Source organism: Oncorhynchus mykiss, chromosome 14 (assembly GCF_057628025.1).
Source record: "Oncorhynchus mykiss isolate SJ-2025 chromosome 14, ASM5762802v1, whole genome shotgun sequence".
Lineage (NCBI taxonomy): Eukaryota > Metazoa > Chordata > Actinopteri > Salmoniformes > Salmonidae > Oncorhynchus > Oncorhynchus mykiss.
The window spans coordinates 6583978-6607702 of record NC_143035.1 but is presented as its reverse complement, the minus strand read 5'-3'; the positions used below and the strand labels follow the sequence as shown (position 1 = coordinate 6607702).

Genomic DNA, 23725 nt, shown 5'->3' with positions numbered 1-23725 from the left:
GTAATCGTTCTGACGTGGCGGTGCATCCTAGGCATATGAGTAGATCACAGAGCATTCACTTAAAACAAAAATGGCGGGTGACAAGGTGAGTACTGTTTTTTTTGCCTTGAATCTTTTTTAAGTGTCTTGTCAGAAAACGAGCTATTTAAGAGTAGCATGATCTAGTCATAAACCAACTAGCTTTAACTTAAAACAAGATAGGCACGGTGTGTTGGTAAGTTGTCAGGTGACGTGTAACGTTATTCATTACGGAAACGTTTTAAGAAGCAAGGAGAAGATGGCGGAAAAACAGGTTTTGTTTTGAGACTGCAGCTAGTGAGTCGGATGAAACTAATCGTACAGAAAGTGAGAATGAATGGGTTGCAGTGGCAAATAAAAATGAAACCAATAGAAGTAAAACTGTGCTGTAAACTACTATACTCGTTTTTAGGTCGGAGTGAGGGTTTTGGATCAATGCTAATTTACTTTGGAAATCCGTTTAACGTCTCGAGGAAAATCTGGGTGACAGTCACAAGATGTGAAAATCGGTGTGAGCCACAAGAAGTGGTGTTATTTAGATTGTGTGTGTCTGCGGAGCATAAGAAGCGTGTTTTAAGACTCAAAGATACCGGTTATCAAGTAATGGTGGGGAGTAGACTCTTGGCGCGTCAACTCCCATTTCTGGTTGTCAATCTCCCTGAACGTCAGTATTTTTGCAGGGGAGGAAACTATTTTGCGTAGTCTATTTCTAGAACACAAACTCTCGCATCGTTCGCTGGCTACATTCCCAATCCGGCCCTCATACTATTATGGCCCCCTAATCATCCCAGCGTCCAATTGGCTCATTCGTCCCCCCCTCTTCTTCCCTGTAACTATTCCACAGGTCGTTGCTATAAATTATGTGTTAAGTCAATTTACCTGGTAAAATAAATTAAAAGAGATGGGAGGAGCACAGCCAGGCTTAGGCATGTCGGCCACCAGGAAGACCGTCAGAACTTTGCATCGATAATTAAAAAAAAAAAAGTAGTCTATAAGCTATCGCAATGCTGTATTTCGCGGCTTACAATGTCTTGGGTAAATTCACTAAATTAGAGGCTATAAATGAGTAGGCTGAACTATTCTACACTCAACAGACCGAAGACCAAACACTAGCGTTTTTCATAATGAAGAGAAAGAGGATCGGGGCAGGCAGCGAGACAGTCAGAACCGGTAATCTGTATCTAGCAATGCCTCGTAAATTCACCTACAGTATGGCTAAGTTATTCTTCATAATACCAGTGAATTGAAGTTGAACAAAGCCAAATGCATCAGTTTAATTAGGCCTAAATGCGCAATACCAAGTATTGCCTGTAGCGTATTTAATGAAACCCTGGCTGATGTCCTATGTCAGGGCTCTCCAACCTTGTTCCTGGAGAGCTACCTTCCTGTAGGTTTTCGCTCCAACCCCAGTTGTAGCTAACCTGATTCAGTTTATCAACCAGCTAATTATTGAATCAAGAAATCCGTGCAAGAAATCCTATCGGTGAAATCCTGTTAAATCCCATCGAAGAAGAAGTTTAAGAACCAAAGAGAGCAAATGGAACTAAACAGGGAGGGATCTACCTGAATTTGTCCAATAGAAGCTCTCGTTTTTGTTGTAAAACGTTTTCCATTTGTAGTAAACCGTTTCTGTTACAAAACGTTTTGTAACATAATTAGAATAATGAACACAGCCCTGGTCACTGTCATACGCATGCATAGACTGAATAGAAGGCATTAACTGAGGGGCAGTGACAGAAATTGACAGGCGCTTCAGGAAGTGTTACCTAAGTTCATTGATTGCCAGTCAGTGTAACTTACTTGCATTTGTTCTAGGATCCTTTCAAGCAGATGAAGGATCTCAACCAGCTCAAGAATCAACTGGAAGATATCCAGAAGCGTGTGGAGACCGAATTTGCAGCAGGAATTCCACAGGTACAGTATGTTGTTATCCAATGTTAGAAAGTAGGTGAAATGTCACCTTATGAAACAGGACGGCAGACAAACCATGAACCTCAGGTCAGTCCTGAAACAGTAATAGAAGAATCAACTAATGATTGCTTATTAAACGAGAGTCATAAAAGCATGCCATATATTCTATTTATTGTGTGCATACTTTGTCCTGACTGGTGTTTCCTGTTCTCTCCCAGGGGGGCTCTGTGCTGGCATCTCCCTTTTTGAAGGGGTTCCTGGCCGGGTACGTGGTGGCCAAGCTCCGCTCCTCAGCTATCATAGGAGTGCTACTAGGAACATTCACAGGCATCTATGCTGCACAAAACTATCAGGTGCCCAACATTGACAGCACTCTGAAGGACTATATGAGTTTGTTTAGAAAAGGACCAAAGTAATGGGAAGAACCAGGCCTAGGCGTCATCTTCTAACTGCCTAAGGTTAAGGAGACAACCACCACTTTCAGAGGCTCTCTATTGTGTATACAGCACAAAGAAAATGTGGATTTAACTGGATTTTGACGTGTCCATTGAGGGGTCCATTGAGGGGTCCAGTGTGAAAGCCTTGGTTTGTTTTGGGTTTTGTTCAAAGGTTAAAGCGTAAATCTACATTCAGTTCCCTGGGAACATCTGCTATTCTCTCTGCTGATCACTGTGAATCAGATTATAAAGTGTGTAAAAGGTGATAAGGTTCTGTTCTTTGAGTAAGGTTACAGTGCAGGGATATTTGACTGCTTGCCTTAGTAAAGTTGCCAAGTACAGCAGCCATCTAATTGATTTTGAATCAAGGGTGTTAACAGCAAGACAGTGGTGCTTTCGTGTTTTGTAATCACAAATCACTTTTATCGGCTTAGAATATGAACATATCTTGAGAATATTATGTTATGGTTGAATAGATTTAGCCTAATTTCGGGGATTTAAAAAATGTTTTTGTTGTCCATTTAGAGGGTGTTTGTATTTGTACTTTTATTCCCAGGGTGTTAATAACATGCAGTATTGAGAATGATTGTGATCCATAACGTGAGGTCCGGGTCCCCATCCCGTCACAGGAGGTGGTGGAGGAAGAGGGTCCAGTGGGGTGTCCTCCTAGGACTGATGGTCCTGATCTATGGCTCTCATGCCCCCCTAATAACCCTCACCAAGGTGGGTGGGCGGGTTCCCTTTAGCTCCTCCTCCTGTGTGCTTCTGATAGAGATAACCAAGCTTTTGGTGTCCCTAGCAACTCTGCTCCTGACTGGGGACCTGTCTGCCCTGCGTGCCCCCCTGTCCCTGGCCCTCGTGGCCCCCTACGCAGTCCCAGCCGCACTCTATGCCTTCAACAACAACCTGGTAGTCCTCATGCAGATCTACATGGATCCCAGCTCCTTCCAGGTCCTCAGCAACTTGAAGATCGCATCCACGGCCCTGCTCTACTCCTCCTGCCTGGGGAAGAGGCTGCGGTCCGCCCAGTGGCTGGCCCTGGGGATCCTCATGGGGGCCGGGGTGTGTCACAGCTACAGCAGTCTGGATCTGGAGTATCCAGGGCAAACTGAGGACCAGGCAAGTTCCAGGCTTCGCATCACAGCCTGGGGCCTTGTTCTAGTGCTGGTTTACTGCTTCATCTCAGGGCTGGCAGCCGTCTACACAGAGCGGGTGCTGAAGAGCCAGCGACTACCCCTAAGCCTGCAGAACCTATACCTGTACGTGTTTGGATTGGCCATCAACTTGGTCTCCCACCTCTTAAGCATGGGGGGAGAACAGGATTTCCTGGAGGGTTACTCAGGTGTGGTGTGGGCCATTGTCGCTGGGCAGGCAGCAAACGGGCTGCTGATGTCAGTAGTGCTGAAGCATGGCAGCGGCATCACCAGACTGTTTGTCATCTCTTGCTCTATGCTGGTCAATGCTCTGCTCTCCTGGGCCCTACTGGGCCTGCAGCTCACCCCCTTCTTCCTGTTACCCACCTCTATGATTGGCCTGGCAGCCTATCTGTACTACCTTTAGCAGAACTCTGTTAACTGACTCCCATTCCACCACCCCACCACAATCCCTGGCAGCACTTTTTACCAGATGATGTGTTGACATTGATTGACATTAAGGTTGGAATGTTTTTTTGGTTTGAGTGTTCTTTTCCCTTTTGAAATGTAATTTTATTTTAGTGATTCGGATCCAGTATTTTTCTTCTCATGTCCCAAATGGTCCATTTAGTTTGAGTTATTTGAAGTTACTAATTTGATTGTTGATTATGTAATAGAAGCTGCACTTTAGCCGAGACTTACAGAGCCCTTCATCACACCATCACTGTTTTATCTGTTCTGCGTAATGTACTGCCTACTTTTCACTTGCCTTTGATTTCCAGGTCAATCAAATTCCTCCATATTCATTCAAGCCTTTTCTTCAATATATCATGGGTAGTTGGATTTGAGTAATATGTCTCCATTATTTCTACATTGTCACCCAACACTTCTTAAGAGTGGTGCTATGATTGTCAGTATGATCATTCTATTAGCCTTTATCATTACCTCTGCCAATGTCAAGACGTATAGTACAGAAAGTGTTTATGCAATACTATATATTAAATATTAATATTTCAATGGTTGTTTCTCTTTTATTTCTTTGGTATTTTCTATCAGGAATAAAATGCCATAAATCCATGAGAAACATTTCCCCATCCCCTCACTGTTACTGGGATGCTCTTTGTCCCTTGAGGTCACCCTGCACACACAGAATGTCCTTTAGCTCTGCCAATGCTATGGAGAAAGAAAGAGAATCTGATTTATTGATGAACTAGGTTTAAACCCAATCAAGGTATGCAATGAAATACACCATTATTTCAAGTTATGTAAAATAGTTTTTTCTCAAAGTAGGATCTAACCTGCCTATACTGAGACAGAAATATGTTATACAAGCTTTATCCAGGTGTGTAACTCACCTTTGCGGAGCTGTTTGTTGTCTGCCTGTAGCTGTTGGTTCTGAGAGGACAGGTAGACTGCATCCTGTATGGCCTCTAGCAGGAGAGTCCTGTACCTGCCCTCTGACACCCTCCTCTGCTCCTCACTCACCTGGCGGAAAACCCGGAACACCTGATAAGGGATTGGGGAGTCAGAGCTTAGTATGGTGGTGAAAGGTGTGACACTGGCACAAATGGGTAAGATAGGCAGGGTTGGTTCAAACAATGGCAGTGCAGGTAAGGGCCTTACCTGCAGACTCTCCTCCCTAAGAGAGTGAAGCTCATGCTGGTGTCTGTGGTACTGTGTCTCCAGGTCTCTCTCAGCCTCCAAGGCCTCAGTGTGCAGGGCCTCCATCTGTAGAATCAGGACCTGTCTCTCTCTGCCCAGGACCAACAGCTCCCTCTGGGGGCCCTCAGTCTGACCATAGGGGTAGATTTATGGAGGCAGGACATTTGACAGTTTGAGTGTTTAAGATGTGAGGAATATCATGACTAAATCAATCTCAAGTGTTAAGTCACCTGTTCCTGCCCCAGCTCTCTTTCCATCTTCTCCACCTCCTCCTGTATCACTCTCCCGTGATCCTCTTTGATCTTCCTCCTCCGCTCCTGTGCTCTGTTGTACTCCGCCTGGTACCAGTCCTCAAGTTGTCAAAGGAGGAAGATATTTTACATTAGGGACAGATCACTTTGTTCTTCTCAACCTCACAGAACAGTAGAGTATTCCTGGTAACCTGTTCCGGGTGGTCAGATTTCTCACTGTTCTCCTGTTTCTCCTCCTCTCTCAGGGCTTCCTTTAGCTGCTGGATTGTACCCACTCTCTCCTGCATCCTTTCCACACTTACTCTCCCCTCTGTGAAAAAGGAAAGACACAGTTCTTGGGATTCACTGTTCATAGCGACATAGGCCTCTGATCTCTACACTATTCTATAGGCCTAACACCCGATATAACGGATCACAATCCTCAATTGAGAAGATTAGATGAATCAGGTACAAATCCTGAGCAAAGCTGGAATAGTGTAGGTTCAATGGCTGTTCATTATGAGAGAATGACAAGAGCGTGCAAAGCTGCAATTAAGGCAAAGGGGTGGCTACTTTGAAGAATCTAAAATACATTTAGATGTATTATGTATATTTTCCTTGTTTATTATATTACATACATTTGAAGGACAGTATATTTTATATTAGTAATCTTTTGTTTGTTTTTAGTCCTAGCCTTCAGCTACCCTCAACCCCTCCCATCTATCTCTGAAGACCATCTAGTTTTGATTTATAGCTGACATATACAGTATTTTTCTAATGTACTGTGATGTTTCACAAAAGTTCTGAACCTTTCTATTGTCATAGTTTCTAGAGGTTGTAAATGAAAAGAAACACATTTTCTAAGAGTATTATTATATTATTGATCAATTGACTGACTTTTCAAATCACCCAGCAGTGCTATTTACAGAGTTCCAAGTAAATGTTGCAATTTGTCAGCCATTCCTGATCTAATTATTCTGTCTCTTCACAGTAAAATATGCAGAGGTGGGATGGTTATATCCCCCATATATATATGGTAGATACATATAAGTAGATACAATAATTTTGTATCTATTTTTTGTTGTTTTAAAAATAGTGATATTTTGGAGATGATTTCATTTTCAAATATTTAACATTTCATCTGCCTTCCGGATTCATATTCATTATATAAATAGGCCCGTTTAATTTTGTCTGGCTTGCTGTTCCAAAAAGAGTCTAATAGTTTTTGCACATATAATTTAATGGTAGGCCTATCAAAACTGTGCATTTTAAGGAGTAAGCAAGTGCATGATCCCACAGGAAAATGGGATTTTTTTTTTATGCTCCGGAGTTGGGAATATTGGTAGCCTACACTACCATTCAAAAGTTTGTGGTCACTTAGAAATGTCCTTGTTTTCGAAAGAAAAGCAAAAAATAACATCAAATTGGTCAGAAATACAGTGTAGACATTGTTAATGTTGTAAATGACTATTGTAGCTGGAAACGGCAGATGTTTTATGGAATATCAACATAGGCGTACAGATGCCCATTATCGGCAACCATCACTCCTGTGTTCCAATGGCACGTTGTGTTAGCTAATCCAAGTTTATCATTTCAAAAGGATAATTGTTCATTAGACAACCCTTTTGCAATTATGTTAGCACAGCTGAAAACCATTGTCCTGATTAAAGAAGCAATAAAACTGCCATTCTTTAGACTAGTTGAGTATTTTTTATCTCACCAGTTGAGAACAAGTTCTCATTTACAACTGCGACCTGGGCTGTCACGCCCTGGCCTTAGTTATCTTTGTTTTCTTTATTATTTTGGTTAGGTCAGGGTGTGACATGGGGGATTTATGTGTTTTTGTCTGGTCTAGGGGTTTTGTATGTTTATGGGGTCTTTTCTAGTCTAGGTGTTTATGGAAGTCTATGGTTGCCTAGATTGGTTCTCAATTAGAGGCAGGTGTTTATCGTTGTCTCTGATTGGGAACCATATTTAGGCAGCCATGTTCTTTGGGTATTTTGTGGGTGAATGTCTTCTGTCTTTGTGTCATTGCACCAGATAGGACTGTTTCGGTTTTCACATTTGTTGTTTTGTATTTTGTAGTGTTCTCGTTTCTCATCTATATTAAAGATGTTGAACAATAACCACGCTGCATTTTGGTCCTCCTCTCCTTCAGCGGAATAAAACCATTACATTGGCAAGATAAAGCAAAAAGCAGTGTGACAAAAACAACAACACAGAGTTACACAGAAACAGACATACAGTCAATAACACAAAATAAAAATATATGTACAGTGTATGCAAATGTAGAAGATTAGGGATGTAAGGCAATAAATAGGCCATAGAGGTGAAATAATTACAATTGAGTATTAACACTAGAGTGATAGATGTGGAGATGATGACGTGCAAGTAGAGATACTGGGATGCAAAAGAGCAAGAAGATAAATAACAATATGGGGATGAGGTAGTTTGGGTGTGCTATTTACAGTTTGGCTGTGTTGATTGATTGATCGGTAAGCTGCTCTGCCAGCTGATGCTTAAAGTTAAAGAGGGAGATATAAGTCTCCAGCTTCAGTGATTTTTGCAATTCGTTCCAGTCATTCGCAGCAGAGAACTGGAAGGAAATGGGCCAAAGGAAGTGTTGGCTTTGGGGATGACCAGTGAAATATACCTGCTGGAGCGCGTGCTACGGGTGGGTGTTGCTATGGTGACCAGTGAGCTGAGATAAGGCCTAGCAAAGACTTATAGATGACCTGGAGCCAGTGGGTTTGGCGACGAATATGTAGTGAGGGCCAGCCAACGAGAGCATACAGGTTGCAGTGGTGGGTAATATATGGGGCTTTGGAGACAAAACGGATGACACAGTGATAGACTACATCCAGTTTGCTTAGTAGAGTGTTGGAGGCTATTTTGTAAATTACATCGCCGAAGTCAAGGATCGGTAGGAAAGGCAGTTTTACGAGTGTATGTTTGGCAGCATGAGTGAAGGAGGCTTTGTTGCGAAATAGGAAGCCGATTCCAGATTTAATTTTGGATTGGAGATGCTTAATGTGAGTCTGGAAGGAGAGTTTACAGTCTAACCAGACACCTACAGTAGGTATTTGTAGTTGTCCACATATTCTAAGTCAGAACCGTCCAGAGTAGTGATGCTAGTCGGGTGGGCGGGTGCGGGCAGCAATCGGTTGAAGAGCATGCATTTGGTTTTACTAGCATTTAAAAGCAATTGGAAGTCACGGAAGGCGTGTTGTATGGCATTGAAGCTCGTTTGGAGGTTTGTTAACACAGGGTCCAAAGAAGGGCCAGATGTAAACAGAATGGTGTCGTCTGCGTAGAGGAGGATCAGAAAATCACCAGCAGCAAGAGCGATATCATTGATATTTACAGAGAAAAGAACTGGCCCGAGTATCTGGAGCATCAGCATTTGTGGGTTTGATTACAGGCTCAAAATGGCCAGAAACAGACTTTCCTCTGAAACTCGTCGGCCTATTCTTGTTCTGAAAAATGAAGGGTAGTCCATGCGAGAAATTGCCGAGAAACTGAAGATCATATACAACACTGTGTACTACTCCCTTCACAGAACAGTGCAAACTGGCTCTAACCAGAAAATACATAGGAGTTGGAGGCCTTCTAGGCAGAGTTGCAAAGAAAAAGCCATATCTCAGACTGGCCAATAAAAAGAAAAGATTAAGATGGGGAAAATTACGCAGACACTGGACAGAGTAAGGAAACAGTGGTTGTCCTATCACAGTGACTTCAAATACTTATGAGGGAAAACGGGATTTCGAACACCAATCATGCAGGTTTCACGTAGTGTATTTTGGTGGTCATATTTAGAACTACAGCTCTCATCCTAGTATATTTACAACTACAGCTCGCTTGTGTACTTATTACAGTCCTCACATTGCATACACACTACCTTGGATGTGTTCGTCCACCTCCTGTCTCAGCTGGTCCTGCAGGTCTTTCCTTCTCTCTATGGTCACACTGTGGTCCATGTTGTGGTCAGGGTTATGGTCACTATTATCAATATGTATTAGGGTCTTTGGGGAATGCAGTCCCTGCCAAATCAACACAACTCTAAATACTCATTGCAGAGATTGAGGCATAGTTTATTTGTCATTTCAGATACAGCTAGATATGCTGTTCTCTACAGGAAAGAGACTGTATCTCACCTTTAGATTATGGGTTAGTTCTGCCAGCCTATGGACATCCTCCTCTCGATGGTCCCCTTGTGACATCATTTTTGTTCGAATCTCCTGAATACTGTCCCGGATCTCATGCTCGGTTACCTTTGGACACCATTGTCCCATTAACCACAACATTATGAAAGAGATGGATTAATAACACTAATTTACCCTTTATAACAAGTCTGATGACACACATACATTGGACAGTAAGTAGCAAGGTACTTACAGGTGTGTTCATGTCATCAGAGAAAGCAGTCTGAAGCCATACCATCCAGAGTGTTGCGAGTTCATTTGGGTTTGATTACACTGGCCTGAAATATTTATGTCCCAGACTCCATTTTCACTGGTCAAGGGGTGTACAGTTACTCAGGATGTGGGTATGAGTTCAAAACAGAGGTTACCTTCAGATAGACTTTTCCAATAAAGAAGGCTTCTGTTCTCTAGCCTAGTATGGTTGTCTCTGTAAAAATACAAACTCACAGCAGTCTGAATTGAATGTTTAGATTTATTTTATTATGACTGCAATCACTCTGAAAAAAAACAGTATATTGCAGATGGGTATAATAATAAAATGGGGGTATTAGGTGATAGTTGGCTGTTGAACTTCATAACTGTCACTATGTCTCTAGTTAATGAATCCCTTATGTTGAAGTGAGAAAAATAAGTGATCAATTTAAGGAAAAATCTTTAAATTCTTTACTCACCCTCTTGATTGTTGTAGTTGCATGTCTGCAGTAAGTCCTGAAACATATTTTAATATCTTGAAAAGTCAATCCCACTCTTTATCATTCCCTATTCTGCTTTAGTAAAAGGGATAGTTAAACTTCCATTTTACTAAAGGTCCGCTTTCACCTGAAATCTACAAATGTCAAAGGTATGCAGGAAAATGTCCCCTTTAATTTATGGGAACTAATCAAATATGTGAATGACAGTGATAATAGTGGTGCAGATAAGAAATAAAAGATGTGTCAGTGTTGCCAACTTAGTGACTTCGTCGCTATATTAAGCGAGTATTCAGACCCTCTAGCGACACATTTTCAAAAAAGCGACTAGCGACAAATCTAGCGACTTTTTCTGTTGTTATTGGAGACTTTTGGAGACTCTGACATGCTTCACTTATTGTTCTTACTCTTCTCAACTGCCCCACCCTGTCCAAAAGCACTCACAGGCGGCCCAGTCCTCGCGCAGCAGTCCCTCCCAGCTGCAGTCAGAGCAGGAGATGTTCACCCCTCCGCGTCCAGACTGCCGCTGGCTGATCCCGCCCTGGCTTACATTTAAAAAAAAATATATAACCTGAATTAGGGCCAGGCTAGTTACCATCATTTTATCACATTGCAATTGACAGTTTTTTCTATTGTCTCTTTTTGGTCAATTTAGATTGTTAATGTAGATTTTATAAAAAAACAATTTTTTAATGTTATGGTTAAAAATGTTCATGTTTTACTGTGACTTGTTGTAGGCTCCTAAGGTTAAAAACCAAACCAAACTAAACAAAAAAACAAAAAACAAGAAAATAAAATAACAAATAAAATAAAAAACGAAGTAACTCTGCCAGAGTGTATTTTTTGGGTCACTTTTGCTGGTCCCAAGCCCGGATAAAGGAGGAGGGTTGGAATATTGACTTAAAAAAAAAAAAAGAATCGACAGAAGTTCATTTGTAGTTCTAAACATATTTAGAGTGTTTTTTTACTCACTTTTTGTCTCTCTCACAACGTTATTCCTCTCTCCTACAGCGTCCATCACAAATACATGCACATGGCCAATTATGAAAATTAGGTGACGCCATCATTTAGCGACTTCTAGCGACTTTTAGGACAGCCAATAGCTACTTTCCTTACTGAGGAGTTGGCAACACTGGATGTGGTTGTTCTTCCCATATGTGGTTCACCACCTTGATTCGGTCTTATGTGGCAAAATGTGAAATGTTTTTTTTTTATACATTGGATAAAAGTAGAGACTCAGAGCTACAAAATGGTATATCATACACTGTAGTTGAGGAACAATGGGAAAGTAATTCTGCTTTTAAAGTGATCAACTTGTAAACTCACTTTTGAGAAAATCGCCTTTGAATGTTTTGGTATCTAGTGAAGAGCTCTTTGTCTACACCCATTCAGCATCGTTCACACCCTCTTAAGCTTTAGACTCACCCACATATCGTTTCGCTCTTGGAGTGCACACTTGATGCTCTGGCCGATGATTTGTTTACCTCTGGATAACATGAAAACAGCCTAACCAGCTCTGCTGGCAACAATTTCATTACGCTTTTTTGTAGACACCGGCCATATTCAATGGGTGTTGTACACACGTCACGTAGTGTTAGCTAACGAGCCAGCCAGCTAATATTAGCAATTATTAAACAACAATGAACAACATTCCAACAATGCCATAGTGCTGGGAGCTAAGGTCCAATGTTAGCTAGCTCTATTCACCTTCCATATTATGCCCCATCAGCATTGGAGAATAGAATAAAGCACCTTGAATGACAATACACTATTTATACAAAAGTATGTGGACACCCATTCAAATTACTGGATTCGGTTATTTCAGCCACACCCGGTGCTGACAGGTGTATAAAGTCGAGCACACAGTCATGCAATCTCCATAGACAAACAATGGCAGTAGAATGACCTTACTGAAGAGTGCAGTAACTTTTGTCACGTTTTCAACAAGTCAGTTTGTCAAATTTCTGCCCTGCTAGAACTACCCTTGTCAACTCTAAGTGCTGTTATTGTGAAGTGGAAACGTCTAGGAGCAACAATGTCTCAGCAGCGAAGTGGTAGACCACACAAGATCACAGAACGGGACCGCCGAGTGCTGAAGCGAGTTAAAATCGTCTGTCCTCGGTTGCAACACTACCAAGTTCCAAACTGCCCCTGGAAGCAACATCAGCACAAGAACTGTTCGTTGGGAGCTTCATGAAATGGGTTTCCATGGCTGAGCAGCCGCACACAAGCCTAAGATCACCATGCACAATGCCAAGCGCCGGAGTGGTGTAAAGTTTGCCGACATTGGACTCTGGAGCATTGAAAACGCGTTCTCTAGTGATGAATCACGCTTCACCATCTGGCAGTCTGACGGACGAATCTGGGTTTGGTGGATGCCAGGAGAACGCTACCTGCCTGAATGCATAGTGCCAACTGAAAAGTTTGGTGGATGAGGAATAATGGTCTGGGGCTGTTTTTCATGGTTTGGGCTAGGCCCCTTAGTTCCATTGAAGGGAAATCTTAACACTACAGCATACAATGACATTCTAGACGATTCTGTGCATCCAACTTTGTGGCAACAAATTGGGGATAGCCCTTTCCTGTTTCAGCATGACAATGCCCCCATGCACAAAGTGAGGTGCATACAGAAATGGTTTGTCGATATTGGTGTGGAAGAACTTGACTGGCGTGCACAGACCCCTGACCTCAACCCCATTGAAACACCTTTGGGATGAATTGGAACGCTGACTGTGAGCCAGGCCTAATCACCCAACATCAGTGCCCAACCTCACTAATGCTCTTGACTGAATGGAAGCAAGTCCCCGCAGCAATGTTCCAACATCTAGTGGAAAGTCTTCCCAGAAGAGTGGAGGATGTTACAGCAGCAAAGAGGGGACCAACTCCATATTAATTCCCATGATTTTGGAATGAGATGTTCGACGAGCAGGTATCCACATACTTTTGATAATGTATCGTATGTCATTTACCAAGAATTATACTCCCTCTGCCAAGGAGCATGTTGTATTACCATCATCATTATACATAGAGGCATGCCACCCTACACCAAAATGTTGTGCTTTAAAAAGTAATGTTCTTCAGTAACCAACATCTTAGTATAGATGTTCTGCACAGATCTAGGATCAGCTTACCCTCTCCCAATCCTACCTTTACCATTAATGGAGGGAAAAGTAAAACCGATGATGTGTCAAACAGTTAATTTCATCCTACTGTAGCCTACTCCTAACCAATTTACAATTGGCTCATTAATCCCCCTCCTCTCCCCTGTAACTATTCCCCAGGTCGTTGCTGCAAATGAGAACGTGTTCTCAGTCAATTTACCTGGTAAAATAACGGATAAATAAAATAAAAAAATAGCATAACCCTTAATCTGCAGTCTTGTTATGGTCATTCATTTTACACTAGTTGTTTTTTTGTGGTGGGTAGATTCCATGTTAAATGAATCTGTTATCCCAGAACTAAAATCTCTAGTCAGATGGTACCATGTATGTTTAAGTAGTCTGTCCTAAAGAGATTTATTGTACATTAGAGTTCACAAAAAAACAAACACATTTTAGTAGGAAATAGCACTTTATTAATTTTTATCGGTTTACCTTTCCCTACATTCATAAAAGTCAAAGCATGCTTCAAAGACAGGGTTATAGAGGTTTAAAACATTACATCTATGTTAGAAACTCTAGACAGAAGCTGATCAAATAAGCCCTATGGCAGTCTATGTGTGGAGAGACAGAATAGGGAAACGGGGTGGGGCTAGCCTCCATCAGCTGGATATGATTGGAGGGCCAGGTTATGGGACTAGGGGTCAAAGTTGACAGGAGTTTGGGTCAGGGTTTGGGGATGGAAAAGTCTGGGTGTTGTGCATGGTTTAAAATGTAACACACATCTTGTATTTATATCTCAAATGCTTTACATAGCTGTGTTGAGTTCAGAAGCAAAAAAATGCTGTTAATATTGTTCACAGCATTTATACTGTCCAAAGAAAACTATTATCCATAAATCAAAAGAGAGTATTTCATTGTGTTGTATCCCATATAATTGACCTTTATCATGATAGCGGAAGAGTGAAATAGTCATTAGAAGTAAAAAAACAAAAAAAAAATTCGATCTGGCAGTGAGACGAGGAGAGCAGGCCAGCTGGTGCCCTGGTGGAGCTGTGGTTTTACTCATCTGCAAAATATAGAGAATAGAATCAACCATATGTACGAAACCATCATGCAATTTATTCAGATGAACAGTACACAGTGTAAAAACAAAACAGTCAGACAACACCATTTAGTTCCATGTAATCAAGTGTGGTCTATGTATTGTATCCCTCTCTCTCTGTCTGTTTGTTATTGAGTTTATTTATCTCCCTCTCTAGTTCTGCTTGTCTGTGAAACACTCACCCTTGTACTCCTTCAGCTGCATCATCCTGGGGAAAGCTGCCATCCGACTGGGGACTGCGGGGAACAAACCGTAGCATGAGACAAAAATAGTCACATCACTATCTATATGTACATACAACTGCATAGATATACCATGGCAGGTGCAATAGTGAGCAAATGAGCTTTGTTATAGACTGCAGAATGCACTAAAAAGCAATTGCATGGACACAGAGGTCAGTAACGCATAACGCTGTATAACTGTCTTCCCAGTTCCTACCTCTGTCACAGGTGGCTCTGCCACGTATGCTGGTGCCCTGGATGACTTTGCCATTCTTGTCCACACACCAGCAGAAACCAGTGGCGTGCCAGCACTGCATGGGCAGGTAGTTGCCCTGCTCGTCACACTGAGGGAGGTAGGCACCAAGCTTACGGTCGTGGAACGACTTCTCCAAGTTACACTTGGTCTGCAGGCCAGCGGCTGAGGAACAGACAGAAGAGAGGGAAAGACGAAAGAAAAGAGGAGAGAAAAGGTGAGTTTTTATTCAATACTTGGTTCAGGTCGTGGATGACATAAGAGACAGAGAGACAAGACAGAGGAAGTTGTGCATTCGTAAGGTGGTGTGAAGGTTGGTGGGTGGTGGTGATGGCGGTGGTTTGTGGTAAACTCACCAGGCTGAGGTGTGGTGGGTGCAGGGGGCTTCTCCTGGGCCATCTGGAAGAGCAGCCAATTACGTGCCCAAGTCTCAAAACCCTGCAGAAAACACAGTCGGGGGTTAAAGTTCAAATAAGATAGGCCTAAGTGTGGGTCATGGGATACTATAAGGAGAGACATCAAACTTTCAGCCTGCTGCACAGTCACTATGTAAGCTCTAGTCTAAAGCGCCTGATTAAATTGTGGTTAACAATTGTGGTTAAACTCTCTCTATGGTTAAAGTAGGAAGAAATGTACGTCATTGTTGTAAAAAAACTGTGAGTGTGCTTCATTAACTATCATCTTAAATCAAAATATTTTATACTACCCTAAATTCCCTATGGTAGACAAAACGTCTTAGTACATTAAACAAACTAATGTTTTCACCACTCAAGAATGACAGAAAATACACATCCTTTTTTTACCTCAGATTGGTTGTGTTAGTATGAAAGTTTATATTTATCACGATCTTAGAAATTCAATAGCTTGTACCAGTTAAATATGTTTGGTTTGTACTAATCAATTCCAGTCTAGAGTGACCGACTGGTAAATATTGGTGCCTGAGAAGTTTACAAGGTACTAATTTACCAGAATACAAGTTACCTGAACACAAGTGTGAATAGTGTGTCTGTAGGGAGTCATTTTTCTGTATTGTCTTCAACATATCACAACTTATTTCAGCATATTGATTATGAATTTGGACATCTAAAACCAATGTTTTGACACTGGGCTATAAATGTAAAAATCCATGACAACAGGAAGCAGCAACAGTATAATTTTCAACTTATGCTTTAGGAATATAAATTATTATTTTCACATTATTTTTCAACATGAATCTACTTAATTAGGTCAAACTACTGAATGAGGCAAAAAAAAACTTGCTATCATTTATTGGTTTTGATTATATAAGTGAAATCGTTGAAATATGTTTGTCCTGCCTATTATAAGTATATGTTCTCAGGATGAGTCCCAAATGGTAAACAGGAGCCTTATGGCCATGGTCAAAAGGAATGCACTAAAGAGAGAATAGGGTGCTATTTGGGACACACAGATTCAGTCTCACCTTCCACTCGGCCTCCTCCATCTGTCTCTTCAGGCTCTGTAGGTTGGCCAGGAACGTCTCGTTGAACTGGGGCAGCTGGGGGCTCTAAATAAAAACAGACAATCAAATGATTGATCAATCGATCGATTGTCAATATTTGACATTTCTCTGTCCTTTTGTAGAGGTGACTTCAATGCAAAGAGTGGATAAATGAATATGTATTTATTAATTTACCTGCAGCAGGTCCTTCACCTGCTTCTCTAGGCTCACAATGGCAGTGGCCTCCAATTTCTGATGGAAGAGCAGAGAGACAAACAGAAAATAAATACTCATCACACTCATATTATAATTTCAAAAGAGCAGGAAGAGGGAGCTTACTCCTAAGGGGGTAGATATACAATGCAATTTCACTAGAGTTACACATAAGTTGACAGTTGCAAGTGAGTAGTTGCTGCCATCTAGTGACCGCTTTTCCTCAGTTTATAGAAGCCTTTTAGAAGACCGCAATGGGGAAACAGGAGTCATACCGTCATGGGAGTCTTTTCTGTCTTGGTGTCCTCATCAGTGAAGTCTATCAGCCGGGGCATGTTGAGCATGGGCATGTGCATCTGGACAGGGGCTACTGCTTGAGCAAAAGGGGGGTGACAGAGACCAATGAGTGCACACTTCAAATTGGGAGAAAGCTAGCTCCCCCAGAACTTTGAACTTCAGAGGAATAAACCCAGTATCTGTATTTCTCTTTTCTATCAAGTCCCCCCAGTCTCTCTTCCTAAATAAGTATATCTCACTTCCCTCTCCTTTGACCACCAACACTACCTACATCAACACCACTCCTTCCCTCCTTGTTCCTCCATCTCCTCCCTCCCCTTTCCTTCCCCCCTTCCTCCCTTACCTGGAGGTCTGTTTCTCAGCTGCTTGCGCATGTTATCATTGGTCTTCTCCATGTCGTGGATCTGGCCCCTCTGGTTGAAGACCATGTAGGCAGTGAAGGCCTGGCCGGCCAGGAGAAGACAGGCCAACACTGTGAACCCTGCTATCTTCAACGGACGGCTGTTAGAAGCCCTACAGAGAGATATAGAGATTACACCTTGACCCCATGGGGACTGGATCAAATGTCATTTTCAAAGTGGTATGAGGATGTGCATAATTGCATCTCTGACATTTTGGGATTTGCCCTGGTATGTTATGTGAGATCAGTGCACCTCCAAAAAAAAAAGAATCAAAGCCCTGGTCCAGAGTCAAAAGCTAATCCTAAACCAGTTCTTATGCAACAAAGAACTACCCACCCCCCTTTTTAGAATGAAAATATGAAACCGTTTTCTGTTCCTCATTCCTGAGCCAATGATTAATGCAGGTTTGTGAGACATCACTAGTTGCCAGGCAGAGGCTTTGACTAGGAAAGAGCGAAAGTATGGGGAAGGCCACCTAATCAGATAGCTCCCATTTGTATTAATATTACCTTAACAATGACTATAATCAACACGTTGGGAATGTAATTCAGAAAAATACATGAAATCAAATGTCGTGATTGCATGTTCAATATCATTTGTGCATACTTTCAATAATGATGTAAATTCAGAATAGCATAGCCTACCAGTTGTAACCTTAAGCATAAAATATTGCACCTTTTTAAGGACTTTCCTAATATTATTTATATATCCTTTTTGATATTATAATAAAATAATTTGAGTTTATACATACTTGAACCTTCATTTGGAAGGTAAAGAAACACTGACCCTATAGGCAAAATGAATGTTTACCGATTTAACTGCAACATCTATAAAACATATTTCATTTGTAATACTTAACAATGAAATATGTTTTATAGATTTTGCAGTAATTGTGTCTCACCCTCTTGTAGCTGTCATTGGTAGGATCACGTCCTGGCTCCCTGTGCGCTCCAGGAGCGCATCATCACGTTGCTGTTGCTCCTCCATACTCTCCGCGTCCAAGTTCTCTCAAATCAAAACTAGTCTGGATCCGACGAACGCAACGATTTAACAGTGTAGTAAATGAGGAAGGGATCTATTCGGAGAAAGTATCGGGCTGAAATGAATAGAACAATGGTCTAGCCTGGAATTAAATGGAAAGTCCCGAGTCAATAAAGTGATGGGCAGGTTCAACTACATTGTCGAGGAGTTTATTCTAAGCTGTCATTGGTCAACCTGCCCTGCATCACTTGTTGATGGAGGCAGACAAATCTGAACGGATGAAAAGAAAGTAGTTCAACATTTCATGGCATTAATAGTTGTTAGAAAATCCCTCAGATTTAACATTTAAAATGAACATCCCATTTGATTGGTTTACGAGGAAATTTACAACGGATACACCCGTGTTTATCTAGCCCTGTACCTAAACTGTCCCAGTAATTATATGAGATTTATTTGATAAAACAATTAATATAAATAATACTTATGGATAGAGGTTTGAACCAGTGCAATATTTTGCTTCTCTTATTTCAGGAGGTAATAATGTGTAGATAGAAAAAAATAACATTTGGCTTTTGTCCTTAATTCTATTCTGAAATGGGATGCAGATACTTTAGAAGCTGCAGTATGGTAATAGGAAAGGTTAGTATGATATTAAAGTTGATAAGGATGCAAGATGTTTGAAACCCTTCTCCCCAGAGACAACATTGTCATATTATGAAGTTCTATTCTCATTGGATGTCTTGAAGGCTATCATCTACTTCTGTAAACGGATCATCGGTCATTCCCTAGTTCTTGATCAGGAATCCCCTTATTCTACAGTGAATGTTGGGGATTTTCGTTTTAAGGAAGCGGTGATGAGAAGGAGATGCTGTCAAGATAAATCAGATCATCATGTGAGGACAAGAAAAGTCTCAATATAGTACACATTTACTCATAGTCAGTTTAGACTCAGTCAGTCTGGAGATGGATATCTGTACTCATCTTCTAACACAGCTTCAAACTGAAACCCCCAAAATGTTAAAATATACTGTGAAACTAAAACCACTATAAGATTATGTTTATAAAATAAGCAGGGGAAAAAATGCGAACACACCAGACCCTAATAGTGAGTTTCCTCATTGTTCATTTCCTCATACTTGCCCCCCGTGAGACTGTTCCAATCTCCGTCTTCTCTAATGCCAAAACATACTTTGTTTGAGCAGTAATCCGTTTCTCCCGTTCCAAATTATAGAGTGCTTATCTGAAAACTCAGAGGGGGAAAGAAGAGCAAATTGACCAACGAGACAAAAATACAGTGGTGTTTATTTGCAAATTAAAAAGCACCAACAATATCAGTTACACCGTAAAAATGATTGACGACAATTACACGTCTTTATCGTACAGTCCAGGGAGATTAGTACCATCATTGCTGTTGTTATGCGTTATTATCGTGTCAATAATACTTTATATAAAGAAATCAAGGACCTCTGTACACCAGTTGACTGCGTGAGGAGAGATGAGAGGGGATGGTATGAACAGACAGGAAACAGAAGATCTGCTTGGACTTTAGCAGATGGCACTGTGTTATATGCCATTGTAGTGACATTTCAATACGACCTGGCTGATTCTCTCCCACTTAAATACCTCTCTCATTGCATTGTGAGAGGGGGCTGAAAGAATGTCACCTCGACCACATGCAATAACGTATGTCTACAACATGACATGACATAGTCAGGAAATGCATGTGCATTGCTATATCGACTGACAACAATTGCAGACAGTAAGAGCAGCTTTTTGATATCTATGGTTGCGGTGGAAAAACCATGTGACCAACAAATTAGGAACTATACCGTACGTACAGTTGAAGTCTGAAGTTTACATATACACTTAGGTTGGAGTCATTAAAACTCGTTTTTCAACCACTCCACAAATGTCTTGTTAAACAAACAATAGTTTTGGCAAGTCGGTTAAGACATCTACTTTGTGCATGACATGTACTTTTTCCAACAATTGTTTACAGACAGATTATTTCACTTATAATTCACTGTATCAATTTTCCAGTGGGTCAGAAGTCTACATACACTAAGTTGACTGTGCCTTTAAACAGCTTGGAAAATTCCAGCAAATGATGTCATGGCTTTAGAAGCTTCTGATAGGCTAATTTACATAATTTAAGTCAATTGGAGGTGTACCTGTGGATGTATTTCAAGGCCTACCTCTTTGCTTGACATCATGGGAAAATACAAAGAAATCAGCCAAGACCTCAGAATTTTTTTTTGTAGAACTCCACAAGTCTGGTTCATCTTTAGGAGCAATTTCCAAATGCCTGAAGGTGCCACATTCATCTGTACAAACAATAGACGCCTGTACAAACTATAAACGCCATGGGACCACGCAGCCATCATAACGCTCAGGAAGGAGACGCGTTCTGTCTCCTAGAGATGAACTACTTTGAAGCGAAATGCGCAAATCAATCCCAGAACAACAGCAAAGGACCTTGTGAAGATGCTGGAGGAAACAGGTGCAAAACTATATATATCCACAGTAAAACAAGTCCTATATCGACATAACCTAAGAGGCAGCGCAGCAAGGAAGAAGCCACTGCTCAAAAACCGCCATAAAAAAGCCAGACTACAGTTTGCAACTGCACTTGGGGACAAAGATCATACTTTTTGGAGAAATGTCCTCTGGTCTGATGAAACAAAAATAGAACTGTTTGGCCATAATGACCATCGTTATGTTTGGAGGGAAAAGGGCGAGGCTTGCAAGCCGAAGAACACCATCCCAACCTTGAAGCACGGGGGTGGTAGCATCATGTTGTGGGGGTGCTTTGCTGCAGGAGGGACTGGTGCCCTTCACAAAATAGATGGCATCATGAGGGATGGGAAATTATGTGGATACATTGAAGCAACATCTCAAGACATCAGTCAGGAAGTTAAAGCTTGGTCGCAAATGGGTCTTCCAAATGGACAATGACCCCAAGCATACTTCCAAAGTTGTGGCAAAATGGCTTAAGGACAACAAAGTCAAGGTATTGGAGTGGCCATCACGAAGCCCTGACCTCAATCCTATAGACCATTTGTGGGCAGAACTGAAAAAGCGTGTGCGAGCAAGGAAGCCTACAAACCTGACACAGTTACACCAGCTCTGTCAGGAAAAATGGGCTGAAATTCACCCAACTTATTGTGGGAAGCTTGTGGAAGGCTACCCGAAACATTTGACCCAAGTTAAACAATTTAAAGGCAATGCTACCAAATACTAATTGAGTGTATATAAACTTCTGACCCCTCTGGGTATGTGATGAAAGAAATAAAAGCTGAAATAAATCATTCTCTCTATTCTCTCTATTATTCTGACATTTCACATTCTTAAAATAAAGTGGTGATCCTAACTGGCCTAAAACAGGGCATTTTTACTAGGATTAAATGTCAGGAATTGTGAAAACCTGAATTTAAATGTATTTGGCTAAGGTGTATGTAAACATCTGACTTCAACTGTATAGGCTCATATTGACTATGTTAGATGTGCATCTTTTATATCCTCCCTGATGCAACGCAGAAATACTATGAACACCTGCTAATAACAAATTAAATAGAACAAAGAGACAAAAATATACACAGCTTTGACGACATCCTCAATAAAAATATTGTTTTGTTTTCTCATTTTCTATCTCCATGAGAGCATTTAAACATAGCTTATGTCCAACTTCACATACAGACAACCTGTCCCAGTGAGCACAAGACGTTACAAATACGTCATTTCAACATCTTTTTGACCAGAAATACTTATTTTCAACGTGTTTTGCTCAAAGGGGTTAATGAGAACCTGTGTGAATTTGTAAAGAGTATTTTTAAGAGATGTACCACTTTGCATATTGTGCTTTTAACATGTGCAGCCTGGCACCCCCCTGTGCTGTGCAATCAACTCCATCCGAAACAGAGAGTAAGCAAAACGTCTTTCTGGTCAATTCTACAATAACGCGTCTCCAAAGTTAAAATAAACAAAAAATGGGTAAAAAAAATTGTCACAATCTTAAAAAAATAAGAACTGTCAATAGGCCATGCAATGTAGTGGTGCTGATTCTGTCCTGGCACTGGTAAATGTGTTAATGTCTAGTGTCTACAAAGGCCTAGTGAATAAGACTACCAGTCAATACACAACATATCCCCCTTGGTTTTTAGACAGAGACCACAGGCATTTTCAACTAATGCCATTCATTTTTTATTAATTCAAGTGCTAATTGATCTCTACTCATTTGTAATATCTGCCCTATTGTTTCATCATCTACTTTATTAATTCATCTTCCAATTTCTAGGATGGCAGTTAGTTGTGTCTTTCAGTATATGGGAGTAGAGTGTTGACTGACACAAGCTGACACTGTTCATTTCCGCCCAGCCTTAAACGACTGGTACTGTACAGGCTAGCCAAGTCTCACTCTTCCTCTTCATCCTCCTCTTCCTCCCAAGAGTAAGGTCTGAGTCCATGTGAGTAAGGCAAGGGATAGTCAAAGGAAGAGCGGATAAGGGTTGACCACCCCCGTCTCTATCCCATCCTGTCTGTATCACAGGTAAACCCCCGTAAGAGGTGGTACAGTCCTGTTGGGGGGTCTCTGTTCCTAGACCGTACCAAGTGAGGGTGGTGGTGCATCATGGGGAGGTGCAACTTGGGGAGTAAGGGGAGAGAACTTAGGCGGCAGGCCATTGTAGACTCACTGCCAACTAGTAAATCACAATCCCTGCGCTCCCTTCCTCCATGTCCTTCCCTCTTATGAAGGGCACCCTGAGAAGGAGGCTTGTGCATCCTAATCTTCACTTTGACAGGTGATCAGAAAACACACCCCTTCTGAACCTTGTCAAGGGTGAGTACTTATCCCTTATGGATTCTTTAAGGGATTCAAATAATCCTCTAAGGGGATAGAATCATACTCCTCCATATGGTATTCTGTCAGGGGGATGGTTGGGCTGTGGTACTGTCCGCTGAGCTGCCCCCCCCCCCCCCCCCCCCCCCGGTACTTCTACCTGGTATGGATCAGTTGCTCTCGGAGCCAGCTGGGCAGGGGCTGGCCCATTCTGTACAGCAGCTTAGACAGCTCTATGTTGTGATCCCTGTAGTGCTCCCTGAGGAACGACTGGGACTGGAGGAAAGAGAAAGAGAGAACAATAGGAGTAATTTAGAGAGAGATTAAATGATAATTACCCCCACAGCCAAGATTCAATCAATAAACACCCCTTATCAGTTACAAGCAGGATAATCGTAGAGGTAGTCTACAAACATGTATCTTAATTAAGCAAATATCAGTGAACAACTTGTATTGGCAAATGAGAACTCTTACCTCCGGGTCCATGTCAGGGTACCTACGCCCCTTGCTCTTCCCCAGACACTTGGTCTTCCCTCCCTCCAGCAGCTGACACCAGAAGCCTTTCTTGGGGTCAAACC

General features: G+C 41.6%; 5 protein-coding genes across 10 annotated transcripts in view; 2 read left to right on the top strand and 3 right to left on the bottom strand.

Annotated features, from left to right (window-relative positions):
- On the top strand, positions 1-4516 carry LOC110488621 (SLC35A4 upstream open reading frame protein). 4 transcript variants are annotated; one of them, XM_021560904.3, is made up of 3 exons: positions 1-85; positions 1834-1932; positions 2148-4516. In XM_021560904.3, exons 1-3 carry the CDS (start codon positions 71-73, stop codon positions 2343-2345), a joined length of 312 nt encoding a protein of 103 aa, XP_021416579.1. In that variant the 5' UTR covers positions 1-70; the 3' UTR covers positions 2346-4516. The 4 variants fall into 4 exon arrangements, with proteins under 4 accessions (XP_021416579.1, XP_090054337.1, XP_090054336.1 ...); XM_090198211.1 differs by lacking the exon at positions 1-85 and adding an exon at positions 111-214; XM_090198210.1 differs by lacking the exon at positions 1-85 and adding an exon at positions 225-315.
- Positions 2949-4516, top strand: LOC110488620 (putative UDP-sugar transporter protein SLC35A4). Its single transcript, XM_021560902.3, has one exon. It carries the CDS (start codon positions 2949-2951, stop codon positions 3924-3926), a length of 978 nt encoding a protein of 325 aa, XP_021416577.1. The 3' UTR covers positions 3927-4516.
- Positions 4517-4604: 88 nt separating this feature from the next.
- On the bottom strand, positions 4605-9798 carry LOC149978259 (uncharacterized). The gene is made up of 8 exons (XM_090198206.1): positions 9787-9798; positions 9546-9662; positions 9290-9431; positions 5604-5722; positions 5392-5511; positions 5123-5290; positions 4855-5005; positions 4605-4672 (listed from the first exon to the last, which is right to left on the bottom strand). The coding sequence occupies exons 1-8, from the start codon at positions 9796-9798 to the stop codon at positions 4605-4607; spliced, it is 897 nt and encodes a 298-aa protein (XP_090054332.1).
- Positions 9799-13833: 4035 nt separating this feature from the next.
- On the bottom strand, positions 13834-18428 carry cd74a (CD74 molecule, major histocompatibility complex, class II invariant chain a). 2 transcript variants are annotated; one of them, XM_021559480.3, is made up of 9 exons: positions 18231-18428; positions 17272-17441; positions 16907-17004; positions 16614-16670; positions 16401-16484; positions 15316-15397; positions 14924-15124; positions 14668-14721; positions 13834-14449 (listed from the first exon to the last, which is right to left on the bottom strand). In XM_021559480.3, exons 1-9 carry the CDS (start codon positions 18314-18316, stop codon positions 14442-14444), a joined length of 840 nt encoding a protein of 279 aa, XP_021415155.2. In that variant the 5' UTR covers positions 18317-18428; the 3' UTR covers positions 13834-14441.
- Positions 18429-19595: 1167 nt separating this feature from the next.
- The window catches only part of LOC110488619 (bifunctional heparan sulfate N-deacetylase/N-sulfotransferase 1), a 91268-nt gene continuing 87138 nt past the window's right edge, over positions 19596-23725 (bottom strand). For both annotated transcript variants that reach the window (XM_021560900.3, XM_021560901.3), the window contains 2 exons: positions 23622-23724; positions 19596-23423 (listed from right to left, as the gene is read on the bottom strand). In XM_021560900.3, coding sequence (XP_021416575.3) covers positions 23304-23423; positions 23622-23724 — 223 coding nt within the window. In that variant the 3' untranslated portion in view covers positions 19596-23303. The remainder of the gene's footprint in view (positions 23424-23621; position 23725) is intronic.